Source organism: Pseudophryne corroboree, chromosome 1 (assembly GCF_028390025.1).
Source record: "Pseudophryne corroboree isolate aPseCor3 chromosome 1, aPseCor3.hap2, whole genome shotgun sequence".
Classification (NCBI taxonomy): domain Eukaryota; kingdom Metazoa; phylum Chordata; class Amphibia; order Anura; family Myobatrachidae; genus Pseudophryne; species Pseudophryne corroboree.
Window position 1 is genome coordinate 579,592,511 of NC_086444.1, and position 25,367 is coordinate 579,617,877.

The 25,367-nt window shown below is 41.4% G+C and overlaps 1 protein-coding gene across 1 annotated transcript in view; it reads left to right on the plus strand.

The window, feature by feature from the left end:
* SVEP1 (sushi, von Willebrand factor type A, EGF and pentraxin domain containing 1) overlaps positions 1-25,367 on the plus strand; it is a 598,519-nt gene that overhangs the window by 400,045 nt on the left and 173,107 nt on the right. The window contains exons 24-26 of the mRNA XM_063914219.1: positions 15,017-15,218; positions 18,889-19,046; positions 21,393-21,594. Of these exons, the coding sequence (XP_063770289.1) occupies positions 15,017-15,218; positions 18,889-19,046; positions 21,393-21,594 (562 nt within the window). The remainder of the gene's footprint in view (positions 1-15,016; positions 15,219-18,888; positions 19,047-21,392; positions 21,595-25,367) is intronic.

Consider the following 25,367-nt stretch of genomic DNA (forward strand, 5'->3'; position numbering starts at 1 on the left):
TAGTCCTGCCCAAAATCCCCTATAAATTTTATTCCATTTGTGCGTCTCCCTCCTTATATCCCACATGACAGAGCAAAATGAATAAACACCATCATCACTCCAAGTGTAAAATTCTGCGTGGAATTTACATAAATAGTGTGTGCTATTCTTTTGAAAAGCAATGTAAAAGCATAGCTGTAAAGGGGTTACTCACGGAGCGATATTCTAAGCAATCTGACTAGATTGCTTAGAATTTCAGCATTATTGCTCCGTGTGTAATCCCTACAGCAATAGCGATGCGCAGCCCCGCGCATCGCTATCGCTGCTGCTAGATTGGCCTGCCGTGCAGGCCAATCTAGCGGGTTCGCTCACTTTTGCACAGTCAGTACACCTCTTCCATCTCCCTAGACGCCTTGACAATGATGTACCACTAGCCTGTGAAGGCATTTCTTTAGATCAAGTTGGAGGTGTGCATTCACCTTGAAGTATTCTGAGGCACCTCAAGGCATTTTTCAGCATGCATCCAATTCTTTATGCAAGTGATGTCCAGTGCAATTTGGATATTGTTTATTAGACTATTTTTATGTTTGGTTGTGCTCTATAATTAAAATGTCTTATTATGTAAGATGGCCTCTATGAAGTGACATATTGATGCTTTGGGGAAGTATCTTTGGGCCTGGTTTAGACTTGTAAGCAAAGTGACTGTGCATCAGTCCCTGACAGATGTAGAAGAAACGTTAATACTCTCTAGGCTCTTCACCAACCACTGCCCAGTTAATGGCATAAACATAGACATTAATGTAACATGATTAATACTTTTCAAAGAGACAAAAAACAAGGTAATCTCCAGTAAGCAATTCACTGGCTCCTCAAATAAATTCATTTTAACCATAAAATGTTTTACTATTTTATTTAAAACAAAATATTTAAAACAAAATTAATGGAATAGTGCAAGATAACTCAAGAGTATATTGAAAAAATCTTGTTTGCAGGGTTTCTGCATTAAGAATTCTCATGATGCGACCCCTCTATTTTCATTGACAAATGCAGTCTGCTGTGGCCAAATGTGTCTAGCAGCTTACCTCCTGATACTGTAGCTAATTGGACAGGGTTAGCCACTGACGCCTAAAGGCTGCAGTATCACATTTATTTCTGCCAGGTATCCTTTGGATCCTTCTCTGGTATTGGGGGTCATTCCGAGTTGTTCGCTCGCAAGCGGATTTTAGCAGATTTGCTCATGCTAAGCCGCCGCCTACTGGGAGTGAATCTTAGCATCTTAAAATTGCGAACGATGTATTCGCAATATTGCGATTACACACCTCGTAGCAGTTTCTGAGTAGCTCCAGACTTACTCGGCATCTGCGATCATTTCAGTGCTTGTCGTTCCTGGTTTGACGTCACAAACACACCCAGCGTTCGGCCAGACACTCCTCCGTTTCTCCGGCCACTCCTGCGTTTTTTGCGGAAACGGTAGCGTTTTTTCCCACACGCCCATAAAACGGCCTGTTTCCGCCCAGTAACACCCATTTCCTGTCAATCACATTACGATCGCCAGAACGATGAAAAAGCCGTGAGTAAAATTCCTAACTGCATAGCAAATTTACTTGGCGCAGTCGCAGTGCGGACATTGCGCATGCGCATTAAGCGGAAAATCGCTGCGATGCGAAGATTTTTACCGAGCGAACAACTCGGAATGACCCCCATTGACCGATTGCATGTGACTGTGAATGTGCAGTAGTTCTGCTGGGTTCTTGTATAAGCTTTTTCAGACTTTGCAGGGATCCCTGATAAATAATTTCTTATTTTAACGATATACTGCGATAAGAAATTATACTTATCGTGGGCACAATATGAGGCTTTGATAAATATGCCCCTTAATTTGTTAAATGTCCTTACAGAATAACTGGTAATATAATATCCTATTTAACGCTGACTCACTGTGATTTTACTTTTTAGGAAAAACTCCCCCTTGTGACCAACAATGAAAGTTTCATTACAGTATTATCTAGTAGTTCATCAGCAGTGTCAATTGAACTGACAGTCAGATTATTTATTTATTTATTTATTACCGGTTATTTATATAGCGCACACATATTCCGCAGTGCTTTTACAGAGAATATTTAACCATTCACATCAGTCCTTGCTCTCAGTGGAGATTACAATCTATGGGGGTCATTCCGAGTTGTTCGCTCGCAAGCTGCTTTTAGCAGATTTACTCACGCTAAGCCGCCGCCTACTGGGAGTGAATCTTAGCCTCTTAAAATTGCGAACGACGTATTCGCAATATTGCGATTACACCTCTCTTAGCAGTTTCTGAGTAGCTCCAGACTTACTCGGCATCTGCGATCAGTTCAGTGCTTGTCGTTCCTGGTTTGACGTCATAAACACACCCAGCGTTCGCCCAGACACTCCTCCGTTTCTCCAGCCACTCCCGCGTTTTTCCCAGAAACGGTAGCGTTTTTCCGCACACACCCATAAAACGGCCAGTTTCCGCCCAGTAACACCCACTTCCTGTCAATCACACTACGATCACCAGAACGATGAAAAAGCCGTGAGTAAAATTCCTAACTGCATAGCAAATTTACTTGGCGCAGTCGCACTGCGGACATTGCGCATGCGCACTAAGCGGAAAATCGCTGCGATGCAAAAAAAATTACCGAGCGAACAACTCGGAATGACCCCCTATATTCCCTACCACATACTGTATACACGCACAAACATTCACACAAGGGTTAATTTTGTTAGGAGCCAATTAACCTATCAGTATATTTTTGGATTGTGGGAGGAAACCAGAGTACTCGGAGGAAACCCACGCAAGTACGGGGAGCATATACAAACTCCACACAGTTTGGGCCATGGCGGGAATCAAACTCATGACCTCCCTAATAGGTATATTAAATACCAATTATGTAAAAATTCTCAGGGTTGTATTATTATTTTTAATCCCTATTAGATAATAATATGACATTCAACAGTGATTGCATCTAAGGCTATTAGTGTATAAGATTTACTTAGTAGAAATTGTGTTACAAAAGCTGGTACACATTATGTGATGTGTACCCAGCCAATATATGTAAGCCGACAGGCCAACATATCGAATCCTGGGTACAAAACAATCTAATGAAGCCATCCTTCATTAGCATACACCAGGTCAAATGTGATATCACCTGGTTGGCCGTGCAGCACAACCAGCCGTGGGCACCCACATAAAGAGCATACATACTGAACGATATGCCCAATATGTCAATCCGATTTGGGCCGATATCGTCTCTGTGTACCCAGCTTTAATGTAGGACATTATTTATATTAAAAATAAAATAGGCTCAGAATGTGGTAACGCTCCAATTCCTAATTTTCTCACTTGGTGAGGTTATAATAATAAATTACATCATTATGCATGCCCGCAGACATGTTCAATAGTTACAGATTGTCTCATTCAAAATATCTGATACTCTTGGATACATGATGAGTCATTTTACCCCCGTCTTCCTGATCCTATTGTTTGAGTATAATGTGCCTGGTGTGAGATAAATGTATACCTGTTGGCAGAGGGTTCCTTGCCTGTTTGTGCAATGGGTATGCTCAGTATACACATGTACGCACGTAGGGGTGTAGCAGGGTCATATGCTACTCGTGCACATTCTGGAGATGTACGAGTGGCCTGTACTTGTGTGTGCCAGTAAGCAAATCTCATTGTGGGTGCAGTGAAAGAACTGCAGGCTTTGCGGAGTTACACATGGTGCTGGTGCGCACTGATAATGATGATGTCAAGTAGAAAACTACAGTAAGCCTATGGATAGGGGGCATACAACTCTGCAGATGGACGAATATACATCTGTGTCCTTACTATTGCTACAGTCTCGCCAAACAGTTTTACTCATCGCGCAAGGTCCCGTGCAACTCGGGTTGCGCTGAGCATATTTTTTTTTACTCAAATATGCGTTTTAGTCACATGCAACAAAACTGCTTAACGAGACTTGTACATCTGCGTGTGAATGAGTCTGAATCTGTATAGGAAGTACTATGTTGCAGCAGCCGCTGCTTTTTTAAAGACAAGTTCTGTTGTGCTTCATCTGCAACTTTGTACTTATTTAAAACTAATTCTTGTATGGTTAACATCACAACCCGACGTCTCTGGTGCAGATTGAGTCGTATTTAGTGTCATCTGCAGTGCTTGGTGCAGCTCTCTCGGTCACCAGAGCCGCCCCTAGGCTATAGGCAGGCTAGGCATTTGCCTAGGGCATCCAAGCATGTCCCTGCAGTATCTCATTCTGGAAGGGACTTTCTGCAAACTATCTGTTACTTTCTAAATGTATTCAATCAGTATTTGTATACACTGCTGTTTACATTTGTCAAATAGAATGCAGGCAGTCCCTTGAACTCCATCAGACATACTTGAATGCCTCTGACTTGTGAGAACTCAGACAGCAGAAGCCCAGTAACTGCAATTCCTGGACCTGTGACATTTTCACTGACTATATAAGGTTATTACTTGATGGCTCCTTATGATACCACATGTGTATTTTGGAAGACTGCTCTACATAAATCTGACATCACCTATACTGCTTGTGCACATTGAGGAGGGGGACCCTGCTATCCTGTGTCCCTTAACCATGTGCAAACTCCAGGTGTCTGCAAGGATATAACATGGGCAGTGTTGTCCCCACACTTTATTTCTCAGTCCATGCCGTAAAATTCCCCTGCCATCCAGAACTCTAACGTGGTCTGTAAGTTGCGTTGCGCTAGTTCTATATGAATTGTCAGTGCAGCATGAATTTCAGATGCTCAAAATACTAATACTAGTGTCTGGCGCTATTAATAATAATTATGTTAAAACAGTTGTGGATGGGTGTCTAGATCTATACTCACACCCAATCCACACAAGACAATCTAAACTTGCTCACGCAACTCATGCAATCTGAATAGCCGCAAACAGGGTATAGTGGCCTGTGGATGTGGCCAACACAATCTCACCTGATTAAAACCAGGTGTACCAAAAGCAAAACTGAATAACCCCTTGCGCTAATTAATTGAAGGCAACATGACATGAAAACACACAAGTTAATTAATTAAGATAATTTTAATGTCTATAAAATCAATTATATATGAGTTAACTAGACACAATCATAAAAAATTGAGTTAATTAGTATGCGCATACAAATAAAAAAGCTAAATGCTAGACCTACTATTTGAGCATAAGAGGTGGATCATATAGCTACTTGTGACCACAAAGGACTGATTCAATAATCATAGGTTGACAGTGTCCTGAATTTTCTTCTCAAAAAAGGACAGTCCCATTAGATGTGCTCATATAAATTTGTTTAAGTAAATACCAAATGTTAGGTTGAACCAAATAATTAAATGTGGATGGTTCTTTTACATGTGATAAAGCTATCCAGACAACATGGAGGAAATAGGTATATCACCCGGGGCTTGGTGCACGGCAAGCACCTATAGAAGAAAGCTCCCGTCTGCCACAGTACGTGAGTGGCGTACTCCGTCTCCCACTGTGTCAGGTTCTCATGCACACACCTTATATCGCTTTGAGAGATAGAGGTTGGTCCGGCTCCCGGAGCTCTGCGCACTGCAGGCGCTGATCAGATGGTTTTGCTCCCGTCTTTAAGCCGCCGCATATAGCGTCCTCCCGTCTCCCGTTTAACAGTCTCGAGCAGCGTTGCACATCAATAAGGACCTAGATGCAATGTCCACTGGGTCACAAAAGGGCACCTTCTTTGACGCGTTTCGCTTCTAATTGAAGCATCCTCATAGAGTAAAACTCTATGAGGAAGCTTCAATTAGAAGCGAAACGCGTCAAAGAAGGTGCCCTTTTGTGACCCAGTGGACATTGCATCTAGGTCCTTATTGATGTGCAACGCTGCTCGAGACTGTTAAACGGGAGACGGGAGGACGCTATATGCGGCGGCTTAAAGACGGGAGCAAAACCATCTGATCAGCGCCTGCAGTGCGCAGAGCTCCGGGAGCCGGACCAACCTCTATCTCTCAAAGCGATATAAGGTGTGTGCATGAGAACCTGACACAGTGGGAGACGGAGTACGCCACTCACGTACTGTGGCAGACGGGAGCTTTCTTCTATAGGTGCTTGCCGTGCACCAAGCCCCGGGTGATATACCTATTTCCTCCATGTTGTCTGGATAGCTTTATCACATGTAAAAGAACCATCCACATTTGATTATTTAGTTCAACCTAACATTTGGTATTTACTTAAACAAATTTATATGAGCACATCTAATGGGACTGTCCTTTTTTGAGAAGAAAATTCAGGACACTGTCAACCTATGATTATTGAATCAGTCCTTTGTGGTCACAAGTAGCTATATGATCCACCTCTTATGCTCAAATAGTAGGTCTAGCATTTAGCTTTTTTATTTGTATGCGCATACTAATTAACTCAATTTTTTATGATTGTGTCTAGTTAACTCATATATAATTGATTTTATAGACATTAAAATTATCTTAATTAATTAACTTGTGTGTTTTCATGTCATGTTGCCTTCAATTAATTAGCGCAAGCGGTTATTCAGTTATGAATTTCAGATGCGTCAGAATGGAGAGCAGAGCTTATTGCTCCCGCAGTATAAAATAAAGGGCATGCAGTTGCTGGGAGTAACAGACACCAGCAAACACACTGAACAGTGAAGAGAATGAACAGTTGCTACATGTTTGATACTGATATTTTTGTATAATCAGCAAGTATGGCAGTATCTGGACTTTGTGTTCAACCAGCAAGCTAAAATAAAGGATGAGGCTTCCAAAGGACGGCATACCCCGTGAGGTCATATCCCTTGTACGTGTGCCCCTTTAACGGGTTCGAGTGCAAGCACTCACCCATCCTGCCACCCCCATCTCACTAAACGCAGTCACGGATCTAGGGAGCTGCATGGGCGCACACACTGACTGCAAGCACACCAGCAAGCCAAACTAAGTTTTATTAAAAAAAAAAAGCTACTAGCATTACTAATGTGGAGCATATGTGTAAGGTGAATTGCTGTGTGGAATTATGTGTATTATGGCCATTACTAATGTGAGGCATATGTGTAAGGTGAATTGCTGTGTGGAATTATGTGTATTATGGGCATTACTAATGTGGGGTGTATGTGTACGGTGCATTACTGTGTGGAATTATGTGTAATATGTATATTATGGGCATTACTAATGTGGGGCATATGTGTAAGGTGCATTACTGTGTGGAATTATGTGTATTATGGGCATTACTAATGTGGAGCATATGTGTAAGGTGAATTGCTGTGTGGAATTATGTGTATTATGGGCATTACTAATGTGGAGCTTATGTGTAAGGTGCATTACTGTGTGGAATTATGTGTAATATGTGTATTATGAGCATTACTAATGTGGTTCATATGTGTAAGGTGCATTACTGTGTGGAATTATGTGTATTATGGGCATTACTAATGTGGGACATATGTGTACGGTGCATTACTGTGTGGAATTATGTGTAATATGTGTATTATGAGCATTACTAATGTGGTTCATATATGTAAGGTGCATTACTGTTTGGAATTATGTGTATTATGGGCATTACTAATGTGGAGCATATGTGTAAGGTGAATTGCTGTGTGGAATTATGTGTATTATGGGCATTACTAATGTGGGGCATATGTGTAAGGTGCATTACTGTGTGGAATTATGTGTATTATGGGCATTACTAATGTGGAGCATATGTGTAAGGTGAATTGCTGTGTGGAATTATGTGTATTATGGGCATTACTAATGTGGAGCTTATGTGTACGGTGCATTACTGTGTGGAATTATGTGTAATATGTGTATTATGAGCATTACTAATGTGGTTCATATGTGTAAGGTGCAATACTGTGTGGAATTATGTGTATTATGGGCATTACTAATGTGGGGCATATGTGTACGGTGCATTACTGTGTGGAATTATGTGTAATATGTGTATTATGAGCATTACTAATGTGGTTCATATGTGTAAGGTGCATTACTGTTTGGAATTATGTGTATTATGGGCATTACTAATGTGGAGCATATGTGTAAGGTGAATTGCTGTGTGGAATTATGTGTATTATGGGCATTACTAATGTGGGGCATATGTGTACGGTGCATTACTGTGTGGAATTATGTGTAATATGTGTATTATGGGCATTGCTAATGTGAGGCATATGTGTAAGGTGCATTACTGTGTGGAATTATGTGTATTAGGGGCATTACTAATGTGGAGCATATGTGTAAGGTGCATTACTGTGTGGAATTATGTGTAATATGTGTATTAAGAGCATTACTAATGTGGTTCATATGTGTAAGGTGCATTACTGTGTGGAATTATGTGTAATATGTGTATTATGGGCATTACTAACGTGGGGCATATGTGTAAGGTGCATTACTGTGTGGAATTATGTGTATTATGGGCATTACTAATGTGGAGCATATGTGTAAGGTGCATTACTGTGTGGAATTATGTGTAATATGTGTATTATGAGCATTACTAATGTGGTTCATATGTGTAAGGTGCATTACTGTTTGGAATTATGTGTATTATGGGCATTACTAATGTGGAGCATATGTGTAAGGTGAATTGCTGTGTGGAATTATGTGTATTATGGGCATTACTAATGTGGGGCATATGTGTAAGGTGCATTACTGTGTGGAATTATGTGTATTATGGGCATTACTAATGTGGAGCATATGTGTAAGGTGAATTGCTGTGTGGAATTATGTGTATTATGGGCATTACTAATGTGGAGCTTATGTGTAAGGTGCATTACTGTGTGGAATTATGTGTAATATGTGTATTATGAGCATTACTAATGTGGTTCATATGTGTAAGGTGCATTACTGTGTGGAATTATGTGTATTATGGGCATTACTAATGTGGGGCATATGTGTACGGTGCATTACTGTGTGGAATTATGTGTAATATGTGTATTATGAGCATTACTAATGTGGTTCATATGTGTAAGGTGCATTACTGTTTGGAATTATGTGTATTATGGGCATTACTAATGTGGAGCATATGTGTAAGGTGAATTGCTGTGTGGAATTATGTGTGTTATGGGCATTACTAATGTGGGGCATATGTGTACGGTGCATTACTGTGTGGAATTATGTGTAATATGTGTATTATGGGCATTGCTAATGTGAGGCATATGTGTAAGGTGCATTACTGTGTGGAATTATGTGTATTAGGGGCATTACTAATGTGGAGCATATGTGTAAGGTGCATTACTGTGTGGAATTATGTGTAATATGTGTATTATGAGCATTACTAATGTGGTTCATATGTGTAAGGTGCATTACTGTGTGGAATTATGTGTAATATGTGTATTATGGGCATTACTAACGTGGGGCATATGTGTAAGGTGCATTACTGTGTGGAATTATGTGTATTATGGGCATTACTAATGTGGAGCATATGTGTAAGGTGCATTACTGTGTGGAATTATGTGTAATATGTGTATTATGAGCATTACTAATGTGGTTCATATGTGTAAGGTGCATTACTGTGTGGAATTATGTGTATTATGGGCATTACTAATGTGGAGCATATGTGTAAGGTGAATTGCTGTGTGGAATTATGTGTATTATGGGCATTACTAATGTGGGGCTTCTGTGTACGGTGCATTACTGTGTGGAATTATGTGTAATATGTGTATTATGAGCATTACTAATGTGGGGCATATGTGTAAGGTGCATTACTGTGTGGAATTATGTGTATTATGGGCATTACTAATGTGGGGCATATGTGTACGGTGCATTACTGTGTGGAATTATGTGTAATATGTGTATTATGAGCATTACTAATGTGGTTCATATGTGTAAGGTGCATTACTGTGTGGAATTATGTGTATTATGGGCATTACTAATGTGGAGCATATGTGTAAGGTGAATTGCTGTGTGGAATTATGTGTATTATGGGCATTACTAATGTGGGGCATATGTGTACGGTGCATTACTGTGTGGAATTATGTGTAATATGTGTATTATGGGCATTGCTAATGTGAGGCATATGTGTAAGGTGCATTACTGTGTGGAATTATGTGTGTTATGGGCATTACTAATGTGGAGCATATGTGTAAGGTGCATTACTGTGTGGAATTATGTGTAATATGTGTATTATGAACATTACTAATGTGGTTCATATGTGTAAGGTGCATTACTGTGTGGAATTATGTGTAATATGTGTATTATGGACATTACTAATGTGGGGCATATGTGTAAGGTGCATTACTGTGTGGAATTATGTGTATTATGGGCATTACTAATGTGGAGCATATGTGTAAGGTGCATTACTGTGTGGAATTATGTGTATTATGAGCATTACTAATGTGGTTCATATGTGTAAGGTGCATTACTGTGTGGAATTATGTGTATTATGGGCATTACTAATGTGGAGCATATGTGTAAGGTGAATTGCTGTGTGGAATTATGTGTATTTTGGGCATTACTAATGTGGGGCATATGTGTACGGTGCATTACTGTGTGGACTTATGTGTAATATGTGTATTATGGGCATTACTAATGTGGGGCATATGTGTAAGGTGCATTACTGTGTGGAATTATGTGTAATATGTGTATTATGAACATTACTAATGTGGTTCATATGTGTAAGGTGCATTACTGTGTGGAATTATGTGTAATATGTGTATTATGGGCATTACTAATGTGGGGCATATGTGTAAGGTGCATTATTGTGTGGAATTATGTGTAATATGTGTATTATGGGCATTACTAATGTGGGCCATATGTGTAAGGTGCATTACTGTGTGGAATTATGTGTATTATGGGCATTACTTTGGGGCATTATGCAGGGTTGGACTGGCCCACAGAGGCACAGAGTAACCTCCCAGTGGGCCCCACTGCCTGAGTGTTGCTGGGTCAGATGCAGAACTAGCGGCAGTGCTAGGGGGCACATCCAAAATTTTGCATAGGGCATCAAATTGGCTAGGGTCGCCACTGGCACTGCATGGCGCATTGAGGCTTGGTGTATGAGGACACATCTGGATGCAATTTTTTCAGGCATGCAGGGTGGGAGCACACAGTTACATGGGGTGGGGTCAATGGCTGGCAAGGCACTGGCTAGTATCAGAGCCAGATTTACACACACATAACTTATAAACATCTTCTTTGTATTATTCTAGTCATTTTTATAGTCAAAACTCTGGAGTATTCTGAAGTTTGACAGGTGAGGTTCTGCCTACCTGCCTTGCTTACCCTGACCGCACATCACTGGGAGCACATACTGTATGTCCATGTTCCATCCACCTCAGCATCAGATCTAACTCTCTAAGGCTGGCATTTTCAACCAGTGTGCCGTGGCACACTAGTGTGCCGCGACCATTTGCAGGTGTACCGCGGAGCCAGAGCAGCTTCCTGCACCTTCAGAGTGAACTGTTGGCCCAGGCTCTTCTTAGAGGATCAGTCATGATCCGGCTGTGACCTGTGCCTTGATGACATGGCGCTGTGATATCATAGGTCACGGCCGCCGCGTCTCACCACCCAGCCAGCCCACCAGCTTTCCTTGCCCACCCACATCCACACCTGCCCGACCGCCCGCTGCTTAGTATTCTCAGCTATCCACTATGAACAACCCCCACCACTGAGGGACAGGGAGGAGGACAGCTGACCGGTAGGGGCTAATATTTGTTATGTTATTTCTCCTGTGGGGAACAAAAGGATTTATGGATTTATGGGGGGAACAATGTGAATAATTCATGTGGGGAGCAACAGGATTTATATGGGAAGAAATGTAATTGATTTATGTGTGAGCAACATGATTTATGTGGGGAGCAATGTGATTGATTTATGTAGAGGGCCTTGTGATTTATGTAGGGAGCAACATGATTTATGTTTAGTAATGTGATGTGTTTTTTTCAGTGTAGGCCAATGTATGTGTGGATTTGTTTTTACTGTGAGGGCCAATGTGTGTTTTTTGTTTTTTTTCTGTGGGGAACTGATGGTGTGCCTTGGCAATTTTAAAATATTGTTCGGTGTGCCGCGAGTAAAAAAAAGGTTGAAAATCACTGCTCTAAGGGGTATATTCAGTTCAAGACAGGACCTATTCAATGACCATCTCAATCGACTTTAAAAAAAGTCGGATTGAGATGAAGGTGTTGAGAGGGGGAGAGCCGTGGGGAGACGGGGGAGAGCAGTGGATACAGCACAGTGCATCAGGAGGATGGTGCACCGCCACCAGACCTCACAGCAACGTCCAGGCTCCAGCAAGCGGGACCTCGCTTGCTGGAGCCGGGAGGACGCTGTCCTGAGCGGCGGTGGTTCCCCATCCCCCGGTTACGCTGCACTGCATGCATACGTGAACTAAAATGTTTACCATGGTCTTCCATAAAGTGTCACCGAGCCAGACCTCACAGCAATGTCCAGGCTCCAGCAAGCGGGAACCTCGCTTGCTAGAGCTGGGTGGACGCTGCCATGAACGACGGTGGTGCCCCATCCTCAGGCTACGCTGCTATAGCCGCTGCTCTCCCTGTCTCCCCGCTGCTCTCAGCTCCCTCATCTCTATACGGCTTGTTTTTAAGTCGGATTGAGATGGTCGGATTCCGACAGAAGCACGCGGATCGGCAGCTATTCTGCCGATCCACGTGCTTTCCGACGAGTCGAATTCCCCGACTTGGATAAAAAAGCCGGGGATTGAATAGGTCGGAACCCCTTCCGACCTGAAAAAGACGTAAACTGCCGTCTTTCCTACAAGACGGCAGTTTCAACAGCAATTGAATATACCCCTAAGCCCTATTACTGTAAATACATTTTCCTTCTCTGGTCACAGTATGTGGGCTATCTTTGCTTGTAATATTACAGTATAATATTACCGTATTTTTCCATTATACCTAATAACATGAAAAGGCCTGATTTAGTATCCCTAATCGTTATTGCTAAATACTGTACAAGACATCCTGCTGCTTCCATAAAAAAGTGTAAGTTAATCTTTCTGATACCAGTGGCAGAACGGAGAATGTAATGCATCCTGCAGATATCCAGCCTCAGCATTCTGTCTTAGCACCTGCAGAGAATAGTAAATGACAATTTTCTAAGCATCAGGGCTTACTCCCGATGTCTATTGTCTCAGCATTAAACCTCAGTATCAGAGAATATAGCTATTATGATCCCATGGTATTCCCTGGTAGAAGACTACTTATTAGATGATTTTACAGGCGTAAAGTAACCAAGCGTGTAAGTGACCTTATGCTAAATAGTCTTTATATACAGTTGCAATCAAGACAAAGATAAAATATTGATTTGAGTTTCATTACATGCAATACAAAGCTTAATATACAATTTAATTTCATACATAATTACTGCAGTTGCAAATTCAGTGTATGTCTTCACGCAAGCAGTATGTTTGGTGCTTTCTCAGATTCTACCTGGTCATTTTTTTTATAGCAGATGTTAAATAAGATTCTCTCTCTCTCTCTCTCTCTCTCTCTCTCTCTCTCTGTCTCTCGCTCTTCCTCCCCCCTATCTCTCCTACCACACCCCCACCCACCTCTCACTCATCTCTATCTTACCTCATTCCTTTTCTCATTCTCTCTGTGTCTCCTACAGTACCTCATCCCTTCTCTCTCTCCTTATCTCTCTCTCCTATATATATACCTTAAAGAAGGTTTATTTGATGAGCTTTGTATCATTGTACAATTCAGCACTCGCAGGTTACAGGGTAAGGGGGACATGGCTAGTGCTGTCATACTGTATATGGGCAGTACGGACAGTGTAATAGTTAGCATTACTGTCTCACAGCACTGAGGTAATAGGTTCAATTCCCACCATGGCCCTAACTGTGTGGAGTTTCTATATACTCCCCGTGCTTGTGTGGGTTTCCCCTGGGTACTCCGGTATCCTCCCACAATTATGCTGCAAGGGTTAATTGGCTCAAAACAAAAATTAACCTTATTGTGAATGTGTGTTGCGTGTACATGTGGTTGTAAGCTGCACTGGGGGCAGGGGCTGATGTGAATGGCCAAATATTCTATGTAAAGCGCTGCAGAATATGCGCTATATAAATAACTGCCAATAAATAATAAATAAAATATATAGGAGTGGGTTTGTATCGATAACCCAGTGCACAAGATCTCTATGGTCAAAGCAGCATCCCAACGTTCCAAATCCCTACGAAATCTGGTAAGTATTTTAACCATAATACTAACCCACCCCACAGCCTAACCCTAAGCTACTCCTCCCGCAGCCTAACCCTAACCACCATAACCCCAACCTCCTCAGCAGACTATCCCTATTCGGGTTTTGCCGACTGATCAGCGCAATAACAGGGGACAGTTGAATATCACCCTGCGATCTCCTGTCACCTTAGACGGGAGATCAGGTGCGGGTAAACACTTGAATTCCCCCCTATTTATAATTTGTTGCCAGTTCGCCTGTAACTATCATTATGTATCATTGCTAAATGCAGCAATGCATAATAAAGTACCATGGCTATTTATAATACCAAGGCGGCTAATTGTCCCTTTTCACTAGCAATGCCGGTGCAAGCATGGCTAAGGTAGGCACATAATGCTGTGACCCAACCAGGGATCCAGTAAGCCTCTCTGGTGGTAAATGATCCAATGTTAAAAGTAACGCAATCTTGATAAATTCCCTAATTCTGCCATCCCTATGGACGTCTATGGGAGTGATATCTGTTAAATGGGTTAAAGCTAGAGAATCTCTAATTTACACATTAATAAATTGCTTGAAGTCCTATGAAATCCAAACCCTGAGTTTTGGCTGACTGCTGGACATTAAATAGACTCTTGAGTTTAATTTGGAAAGGATACAGTGTTGGACTAGATTTGCAGTGTTGATAAGTAAATCTAATACATTTACAGGGCCAATTATGTAAGTATACTTTATGTTGCCCAAACAATTATGAATCTATAGAAAATAAACAAATACTGCATACAGTACAGATCTATGTAGCTAGTGGGTTTAGGCAAATATTATGCTAGGCAAGGTGTTTTTTTGTATAGATCCAAGTAATCAAAGGGGGTGCTTACTATTTATTAATATTAACTTGCTTTACTTGATTTTTTTTCAGGCACACGGTGTGAAATTGAAATAGATGAGTGTTTATCAAAACCTTGCTTACACAATGGCGAATGTAAAGATCTGAAAGGAGACTTTCAGTGTGTGTGTCCTTTTGGTTATACTGGCAAACTGTGTGAACACAACATTAATGAATGTCAAAGTGGACCGTGCCAGAATGGGGCCTCCTGCATTGATGGAATTAACAGCTTCAGGTGATGACCATTTGCTATTGCAAGGCTGCAAGATCTATGTGATGGCGTGTACACACGGTGCGATGTGCTGTACAGACCAAGATTGACTATTCGATGTGGCCAGAGCCCGGCATCACCGATACAGTCCATGTTGGACTGCCTGCACAGTCTATTTTTCCTTGCGATGGTGATCCTGCGGGACCGCACATCGGCATCGCAAGGACTATACACATGATGCAATATGCACTATATTTTCTTAATATTTTGACTATATAGTCCAAATCGTAATAAAAATTGCCCGTGTGTACACACTTTGAGATTACCCGGGACACTGATTATCACTTTCATTGTATGTTTAGCTACTTGTAGTTAGGTATAATGGTGTCTGAAAAAGTCCTTACATTAGCAGTGCTCTAATACTTGTGTTCTAAAAGGGATTTTGCTAAGAAGCTAAAAAGAAGAATAATTTTCGAGGCAAGCTTAATTATTATTTTGTTATAGTTATGTAATTAAATTAACTTTTAATGATTAGAATTGGAATACAGAAAGAACAATATTTGTGATGCAGTATTCACTATTCTTTGATGGAAACATTGTAAAAATGCACAAACGCAATATTTGAAATTCTTTTCTCTGAAAACTGTAACTGGAATTTCTCTCTTGGTTTTAAATGTTAATCAATCAAAACCTTAGAACATCCTCTTTGGATTCTTTGAACAGAGGCAGAATTACCATTGGTGCAGCAAGTGCATTGCATTGGGGCCCCTGTGAACAAAGGAGCCATTCTGCTGCCCACACCAGCAATGAGTTATCCCCTGGTCCCCCCGCAGACTATTTTGAGCAATGTCAGATGAATAACCCAGTTCAGAGAGCAGGATGGGCACCACTGCCCTTACCTTAGGTAGGCAGGGCTGACCTTGTGTGTGCCGGACATATAGAGGAGTCCTGCCACCTCTTAGCGCTGATGATCACATCCACATATTGCCTCTAATTTACAGACAGCTTTGCATTATTTCTGATTCACTGCTGTCTGTGAATTAAAGGCAGCTCACAACTAGTGCAACTGGCACTCTCAGTCTGCCTGACCGAGTGCCGAACTGAGGAATGCACAAGGTGCGGGGGCCATCACGGACAGAGCAGAGGCTGCTGTGTTCCTGCCCCACCAAGGTTCATGCTTCTTGTTCTCAGCACTGCACAGGACATTATTCTTGTACCCCTGTTACCCACTGCCTCTCCCTGTCATCGTCTCCCTGTCACCCACTGCTTCCTCTGTCACTCACTGCCTCTCCCTGTCACTCAGTGCCTCTCCCTGTCACCCACTGCCTCCCCTGTCACTCCTCCCTATCACCCACTGCCTCCCCCTGTCACTCACTGCCTCCCCCTTCATTCTGCTGTCCGCCTCTACCTCTTTTTTTCAACCTTTGCATCCCCCTGCATTGCACTGTCACCTACTGCCATGTGGCATATTGAGACCTTGGGCTGGCGTGGAGGGTGGGGGGGATTTCCACAAAGGTGGAAATATAATCCTAGTCTCAGCCATAAGTATTAGCATAGATTACCTATGTGCCAATTCAGTTGCCTGAAATTCTGTATTAGTTCTGGGCCCAAGAATACAGTACACCAAAATATTTTGTGCCGTTCCATTATATCACACGTAGAGAAAGGGGAGGGGTACTATCAAGAGCATGAGTTTTGCTGTTTGAATCATAGTACCTTAGTGGGTTTTTGATAGAAATATATAGGGCCTAATTCAGACCTGATTGCTAGCAAGCGATTTTTGCACTGCTGCGATCAGATAGTCGCCGCCTACAGGGGGAGTGTATTTTAGCTGTGCAAGTGTGCAAACACATGTGTAGCAGAGCTGTACAAACAGATCTTGTGCAGTCTCTGCTCAGCCCAGGACTTACTCAGCTGTTGCGATCACATCAGCCTGTCCGGGACCGGAATTGACGTCAGGAACCCTCCCTGCAAACCCATGGACATGCCTGTGTTTTTCCAGATACTCCCTGAAAACGGTCAGTTGACACCCACAAACACCTTCCTGTCAATCTCCTTGTGATCGCCCGTGCGAACGGATCCATCGCACAAACCCATTGCTGGGTGGCAATCTGCTTTGTGCAACGTGCCTGCGCATTGTGGTGCATACGCATGCATAGTTTGGACCTGATCGCCCGCTGTGCGAAAATGCACATCAGCGATCAGGTCTGAATTACCCCCATAGTTACAGTAGTATAGAATGACATGCAATTACAGTATATTAGCAGAAAAGTCGAACAATTACACAATCAATGGGGCAGATGTATTAAGCCTGGAGATGGCATAAGGAAGTGATAAACCAGTGATAAGTGCAAGGTGATAAACGCACAAGCCAATCAGCTCCTAACTATTAATTTACATATTGGAGCTGATTGGTTGGTGCCAGGGTTGAAAAAAAACAGTTTAAAAAACAAAACAAAAAAACCCTACTTTTTTTGGTTTAAACCAATTTTTTTTTGCATTAACGAGGATGATGAGATCAGATGAGGCCACGCCCATCTTAAAGCCATGCCCATTTTAACGAGGCCACGCCCCCTTGCCGGGAGCGCGCGCGCATTGTTTTCCTCTTTATATCTATGGGGGGGGGGGCATTTTTTCTTATGTGATTATGGGGGGGGGGGGCATTTTTCAATCTCGCACTGGGAGCCAAATTGGCTAGAAATGGCCCTGAATCCTTGTTATTATAATCTGCAAAACATTGCTATGTATTAGAAACCTTGGTCAACCATGTTTTAATGCTTTCTAACATTACCAATCCAAAGTTAATAGGCTTTGATATGATTTATTTGAAATCTTTCAATAAAACCAATTTTAGACTAAATATAATTAAAACATGCAAAAGTACTTTTCAAAGAAACGCACAAACAAAAAAAAAAGAAGTAGTTAAGCATTAGCATTGGATATGTCACTGGCATTAAACATTTTGAATAAAAACACTAGTTTAGATGCCTTTTCAGCTACCAGTCTGTTTCGAAGCTTTGAATGAACTAAACCAAAAGAAGAAAAAATTCTTTCTACACTAGTTGAAGATGATTGAGCAGTCAGAAGTTGTTCAATAATGGGAAATACATTAGGATTAACTTTTTCAATAGCGCTTTTTTGGCTCGTCCACCATTCATAAGATGACACTTGCGACACCACAGATTCATTGAAAAATTATTCCTGGAATGGTGCAGATTTTGCCTCTCTTATCTGATTTACCTCCCTATATCTTTGTTGTGTGTGTGATTTACTGCATTGGTTCAGCTTACTTAGATGAAGACCACAAGCAACAGGAAAGTGGAATAATACCAAGGTGGTTTAAACTAGCCAACCCTGGTTGGTGCATTTATCACCTTGCACTTATTAGTGGCATATCACTTCCTTATGCCTTCTCCAGGTTAATGCATCTGCCCCAATATTCCTTATGAGCAAAAACCAGCCAAAAATTAAGTTGATATCACTTTATATAGAAAGGGGTAAGAGAGTGCTCATATTATAACACATCTTGAATATAATAACTGATGAGCCAATTACTGTATATGCATAATTTAAAAATACAAATACAATTATCTACTTACTGTATTTTGGTGCATTCATAGCTTTGTTATGTTCTCCTGTTTCTTTGTGTACTTGTAAGATATTGGTTTTTTTTTTTTGTTTTTTTTTACTGTAGGTGCCAGTGTGTGAAGGGTTTTACCGGACAATTCTGTGAAGTTAACATCAATGAATGTGAATCCAGTCCCTGCCTTAACCTGGCTAAGTGTATAGATGGCATAAATTCTTATATTTGTAAATGCTCACCAGGATTTGCAGGAAGCAGGTGTGAAACAGGTATTACTCATTTTGTTTACTGCTGAAAATGCATTTTGGTTTCTGGTGTTAGATCCACATATTCTATCTATATCTGTATGCTACTGGCACTATTTGATTATTCTTTGCTGGTGTTCAGTTGATAGAGATTTCTATTTTCAGTTAACCCCCAAAATACTAAAAACTCCACAGGCCTGGATTGAAACTTAAAAAAAAAACTGAAATAATTTTCAAGTTAAGCTGGAATGAGTCTGTGTAAGTTTAAGATCTACACAAGAGACTAGCAACTCAACATTGTCTCCTCTAGTATTACCAGGCATTAGGATGTTTAGGTTCTGCTTAATGTTACCTTTTAGTAATCACAATCAAATCAAAAGGCAGAAAAAAACACTGAGCTTTGAAATGTAACTTGCAATTCCTAGAACAATAAATGATTGCAGCAACCTCTATAGCTACTTTTAACCGATCACTGCTCTATAGCATGCTATTTGCGGCGATAACAGATGAATGAACACCGCAATGTACTATTACAGCCATGCCCATTCATTAAGAGGCTGTCCAGCGATGACCGTGTCCCCTCGAGAGTTCTTTTGCCTTATCTCAACAGTGAAGGAAAGAATTTACAGGTTGAGATCCTTTCCATCGATACTGTACCCTATTGTCTTCAGTCGCTAATGCCATCGTTAGATAGCATTAGCTATTGGGGTCAAGCTCAGGAAGGCTGAGCTTTCTGGAGATAATTCAGTTGCTGCACATCACTGTCCCTATTGAGAGCAAACAAATGCCATATTCTATGTTACCTGGCTTAAGCTTTTGGTAAATAGCCTCTGGGGCATAGCATGGGTGGAGGTGGTGGAGCACTGCTCTCTTCCTGCATTTCCTCAGCAACTCCTCAGCTGTCCCTTTCCCTGCTGTCATACTAGAGGAGTACACATGCTGGTTTAGGAGTCAGGTTTCTTCTAATATTGGTAAGTTCATTGGTAAGGTTTTTTATTTTTTTATTTTCTGTATTTCAGGAATGCATGCTTTTTAATATGGATGCAGTGGCAGACAGATTTCTTCTGTTTGTGCGCAGTACTAGCTTTTTATATCACTACTCCAGCACCCCCTTCTCCTCCCCCAAATGTGTTTGTCTCTGTGACCGCCCCTGTTTTTGCGCATTTGTGTATTGAATCTGTGTCGCTCTTTGTGTGTGTCCATGCCTTTCTCCCTCTATATGTCTCCCTCTGTAGGTCTCCCTCTAATTTTATGTGTTTTATATATCTTTATTGTATCCTCTATTTCTTCTTTTACCTTTCTTCTATCTCTCTCCCTCCAGTGCCACTGTCCATTCACACATTGGTGGGCACATCAGCAAGCACATCTCAAAAAGATAGCACTGATATTAAAAGAGGCGCATATTGCCCCTGCATTTACCACACATCACCACAATAATACAGACCATGGGGAGAAGTGGTATTAGCGCACATAAGGTGCACTGATACCACTTTACCCCATTAATGTCTTGTCATACATCTACCCCAAAGTACCAACCAATCATCTTCTGTCATGTTACAGGCTGTGTTTGAAAAATGAAATTTAGGAGCTGATTGGTTAGTACTCTATCTCTCTGCACTTAACCTCTCTCCAAGCTTTTATAAATCTCCCTCTTTTTCTTTTGCCCTATTCACACTATCCACATAATTTTGCACATCTGCCCTCTTAACTCACAATCTTCTTCTTTCTCTTATGCTAAAGTCAGTGGCTTTCCACAGGAAGCACAATTTCTCGGGACCCAAACATTGCATTTCCCCAGTGGACCCATCATGCCCCAATCCACTGTCCTAGGGTACGTCATAGCATGCACTTGCTTCGGGCACCATGGCGTCATGCTACACCTCTGAATAGCCCCGATACAAAAATATGCCTAAACTGTTTAACACTAACTAAATAGTCCCCTTAATCTAATGGAGGGAATTCAAATGATATATCACGCCCAATTTCCTTTCTAATGTGGTTCCCGTAATCGCGCATATAGCGCCCATAGTAGTCAGGTTTAGCTGTGTAACAGGTTGGGTACCCTCACTACCGCAGGGGTAGCGAGCTGAAATGATTGTACCACGCCAGTCAGCAGAAACAGAACAGGTGTGGAAGAGGGTGAAAAGAATTGAATACCGCCCAATGTGTCTAGCTCACCATGTATTACGTGGGATTAACAATTAGCAAATCATTCTTTTCACCTTATTATTAAGCAGAATTAATTTATCTTGCTCTTTTTAATCTTTATATAAATAACATGAACCATCTCAATTATTTTGTAAACAGATCTTGCTATATTTATTTTTAAAATTGTGAACCGCAAAGCTAAAATATTTTTGTTTGGTGCAGAACAGTCCTCTGGATTTAATCTGGAATTTGAAGTCTCTGGGATATATGGCTATGTCATGCTTGATAGCATTTTACCCACACTGAGCGCCATCACCTGTGCTTTCTGGATGAGATCTTCTGATGCCACTAATTATGGAACACCAATATCATATGCTATTGACAACGGCAGTGATAATGCATTTCTACTCACAGACTATAACGGGTAATTAAAACACTAATGCTAATATTATCATTGATTTCCTTTACCTTGATAAACAGAACAGTGGGGCCAGATGTCTGCATCCTCCACCATTTATCTATTATACCTAAATGAGTACATTTTTAGTTAATCAGTCCGACTGGGACTTAACCCTTTCAGGTGCCTGAATCTGCATAGAGAAATTGGGGGGGGATTCTTCTTTGGGTACATACTGGGAGATTGAATGTAATTTACATATATGTATTGATTTTAAAAAGTCACAGCTGCATATTGAAAATGTAAAACATAAAGAAGAAATTATATAAATTAACAGTTTTACTAACGTTCTTGACAGTTAACTCATTAATGTGATTCAGTAATTATAGCAATCATACAGTATCGCTGCCTGCCAATAAAGAAGTATTGCAAATACATGTGCTTACCAATTACAATCATACCGGTTGAAGCAGCCGTCTAATTAACCTGTATTGCACCATTAACGCAATGTCATATGTGAGATGCTGTGTGTATGGGTATAGCTTACACTTACACTGGTACTACTAATGAAATGGGAACAGTTCCTATCAAAATGAACCTCCAGGTCCAGGCAAGTTCCTTATCCACTTAGCACAGTCTACATAGAGGCTAATTTAGAGGTGGACGCAGGCCACACAAGACGCAGCTGCTGTGTGAATATATGCAAATGCTACAGGAGGTGTCTTGTGTAAATAGATGCTTCCTTTGTGTTTCTCTTATTGGCTACTGCGTTCCAAGACGCAGCAGTGGAACACTGTCGGGCAGCTCTGTAATAGATTAAATTTAGAGGCAAATACTGTTAGCAGTATAGAGCCTGACATCATGAGCTGAGTAGGACTAGAGAAAATAGCAGCCCTAATTTACTCTTCATGTCAATCACTTCCTTAATATATTCTTTAGTTGAGGTAGATAGATTACCGTATTTGTGCAGAGCTAGGATTGTGACTGGAGCATTGTGTGTGTGTGTGTGTGTGTGTGTTGGGGGGGGGGGGGGTGGTATAAAAACAGCTAACTTGACAGGGTTTAAGAGGCTGTTACACCTATGCTCCTCCTCCCTATGCCTAGATTAGGTTTTACTTCCTCATTGTAAATTGGTACTCAATGCTAGACCTTCGTGATTTCCATTTTCATAAAAACCCATAACCCTGATACAGGTGTATTTCCCTTCACCTTACAAATGTTAAAAAGCAATGCCCCGCATGTAAAGTTCTGATAGCTGATAAAACCCATCATAATTAGTCCTCTTGGATGCCACCGGGGCGCCAGAGCAAGTCACAAAAATAATAATTTTAGGAAAAATCAGACCTGCTCTGGAGGTGTGTAAAAAAAAGTCCTCTAATTCAATAGCAAAACCCTGCAGCTGGGTTTTTTTTTTTTATTATTATTTCTTGCTGGCAATTCCCCTCATGACTCCATGTTTTGATAGGGTGTTTTATTTTTATTTCTGCTGAAGTGGTGTGTAATTGTGATCATTGTCATTTCTGAATACTTCTAGAAAATAAATATTTTATACAGATAGTTTGTGGGAAAATCTTAAACCTTCGAGCTCTAAGGTGAGGACAGCAGGGCCAAGAGGCTAGGAGGCACAATGGATAAAACTCCAGACCTGGGTCTGAATTAGTGGCAAGTTAAGGACAATTAGTGGAAATGAACTACTTTTCTTACTTGTGGTGCATGATATTTAGACATTTACACCAATATGTTTCTGGGGAGTCTTTGTGTACTATTGCCGTTTTACACTTTAATCCGTATAATATTGTCTAAAGCCATTTTGCTCAGCCTCAATATCACTTATGACCACTTGACATTACTCTGTATTTAATTATAATTACCTAAGTTGTCTTGCTATCCTAAGAAGCAGTAACATATAGAACCACCATGTCAGTGATTTTACAACAATCCCATTACTTTCTGTCAGGAAAGGAGTGGGGTATTTACAGCCGGCAAATTGATTGCGTGCTGGACATTTAATAAATATGATGCACAGCCCAATTCTCTAACAGGATATAAAGAAGAAATGAGATGTTGGAGCTATGCAATTTAGATCAATAAACCCGTTGAATGGTCATACAAACAGAATATACAGTAGTTACACAGAAACAAATAAAGTGAATGCATTAATAAATAAGTTTATTCCAACTTTTTGAAAAGTGAGAATCACCAAAAGGGATACAGTATTCCATACATCACACAGAGTAACATGGTGATACTGTCACATCAATCATTCCATGTTACAATTCATGTTTCAGATATAAGAATGTATCCTATTGAAAGTTGTGATGGTTTCCACAATATTGATACTTTCACCAACATAGTGGCTTATTATATTCAGAGACAGTAATCAGCTACCAATGTCATCACCTTTGTGTCATTCATTACCCTTATAATTCCCCACTGTATAACCAAATAAGATTTATTTTAAGATCAATAACAGTGGGATTATATTAATGTTAAAATGTGCTAATACTATTCCTTTGTGCGTTCTAACTGGCCTAGTGATAATAAGAACTAATCTTTTATGGATACAAATGACACTGGTTACGTTGTGTTCAATAGAATACTCTGGCATACAGGTCCGGTTTGTGTGTTCATTTCTTCTTTCTAAATACATTTCTCTTACATCCTAGAGGATACTGGGGTTCCATTTAGTACCATGGGGTATAGACGGGTCCACTACGAGCCATAGGCACTTTAAGAATTTGATAGTGTGGGCTGGCTCCTCCCTCTATGCCCGTCCTACCAGACTCCGTTTAGAAAATGTGCCTGGAGGAGCCGGTCACGCTTATGGAAGCTCCTGAAGAGTTTTCTGCATTTATTTTATATGTTTGTTGTTTTAAGGCCGGGCTGGATGACACCAGCCTGCCTGCTTCTTGGGACTTAAGGGGGGACGGTGGACGGCCCAACCTCTTGAAGGGTTAATGGTCCCGTTCCCCACTGACAGGATACTGAGCTCCTGAGGGAACTATTTGCAAGCTCCACCACGGCGAGCATACATTCCCGCAGCACGCCGCCACCCCTAACAGAGCCAGAAGAATGAAGAGTGGTGAGTACTAAGCCAGCATCCCGGTTAGTGGGGCGCTGGCAATTATGGTGGCATGAGGGTACAGAGACGCACGGCTTCTAACCGGGGCGGAATTCGTCTCCAGACACAGTACACAGCTGCGTCTCAGTACGCTGTACACAGTACCCACACTGGCAAAAACAGCCTTAAAATGGTTTTCTCTCCATTTTAGGCTCCAGATTACCTCAGCCAGTATAAAAAAAAGCAGGAAGACCGTGCGCAATTGAAGGGGCGGGGCCTTCACTATGAGCGGATCCAGCAGCTCACCAGTGCCAATTTCCCTCTGCAGTGGACACAGACGCTGACTGACAGAGATGCGCTGCTCCTCCGGAGAGACTCCATATTAGCTCAGTGGTACCAGGGGGTCATAGCAGGGGGAGAGCGATTATTAGTGTACTAAGTCTCCTATCAGAGTACTTAGTCTGCGACCCAGCTAAGCTTGGCATAAGCTTTAAGGGCACAGTGGGGACTGGCTCCAGATAACTCTGTATCTCCCTAAAGGGCTCTTTGTGGGTTAATTGTGCTTAACCTTTTCCTGTGTGTGTGTGTGTGTGTGTGTGTGTGTGTGTGCTGTCACATTTACATTATGTCAGGCAGAGTGTGTTTCTTGTACAGTGGAGTGTTCCTCTTCACCAGGGGCTCACTACTGCGTACTCAGGGCATTACACTTTCCCAGAATAACGGAGCTGAACCGGAGTGG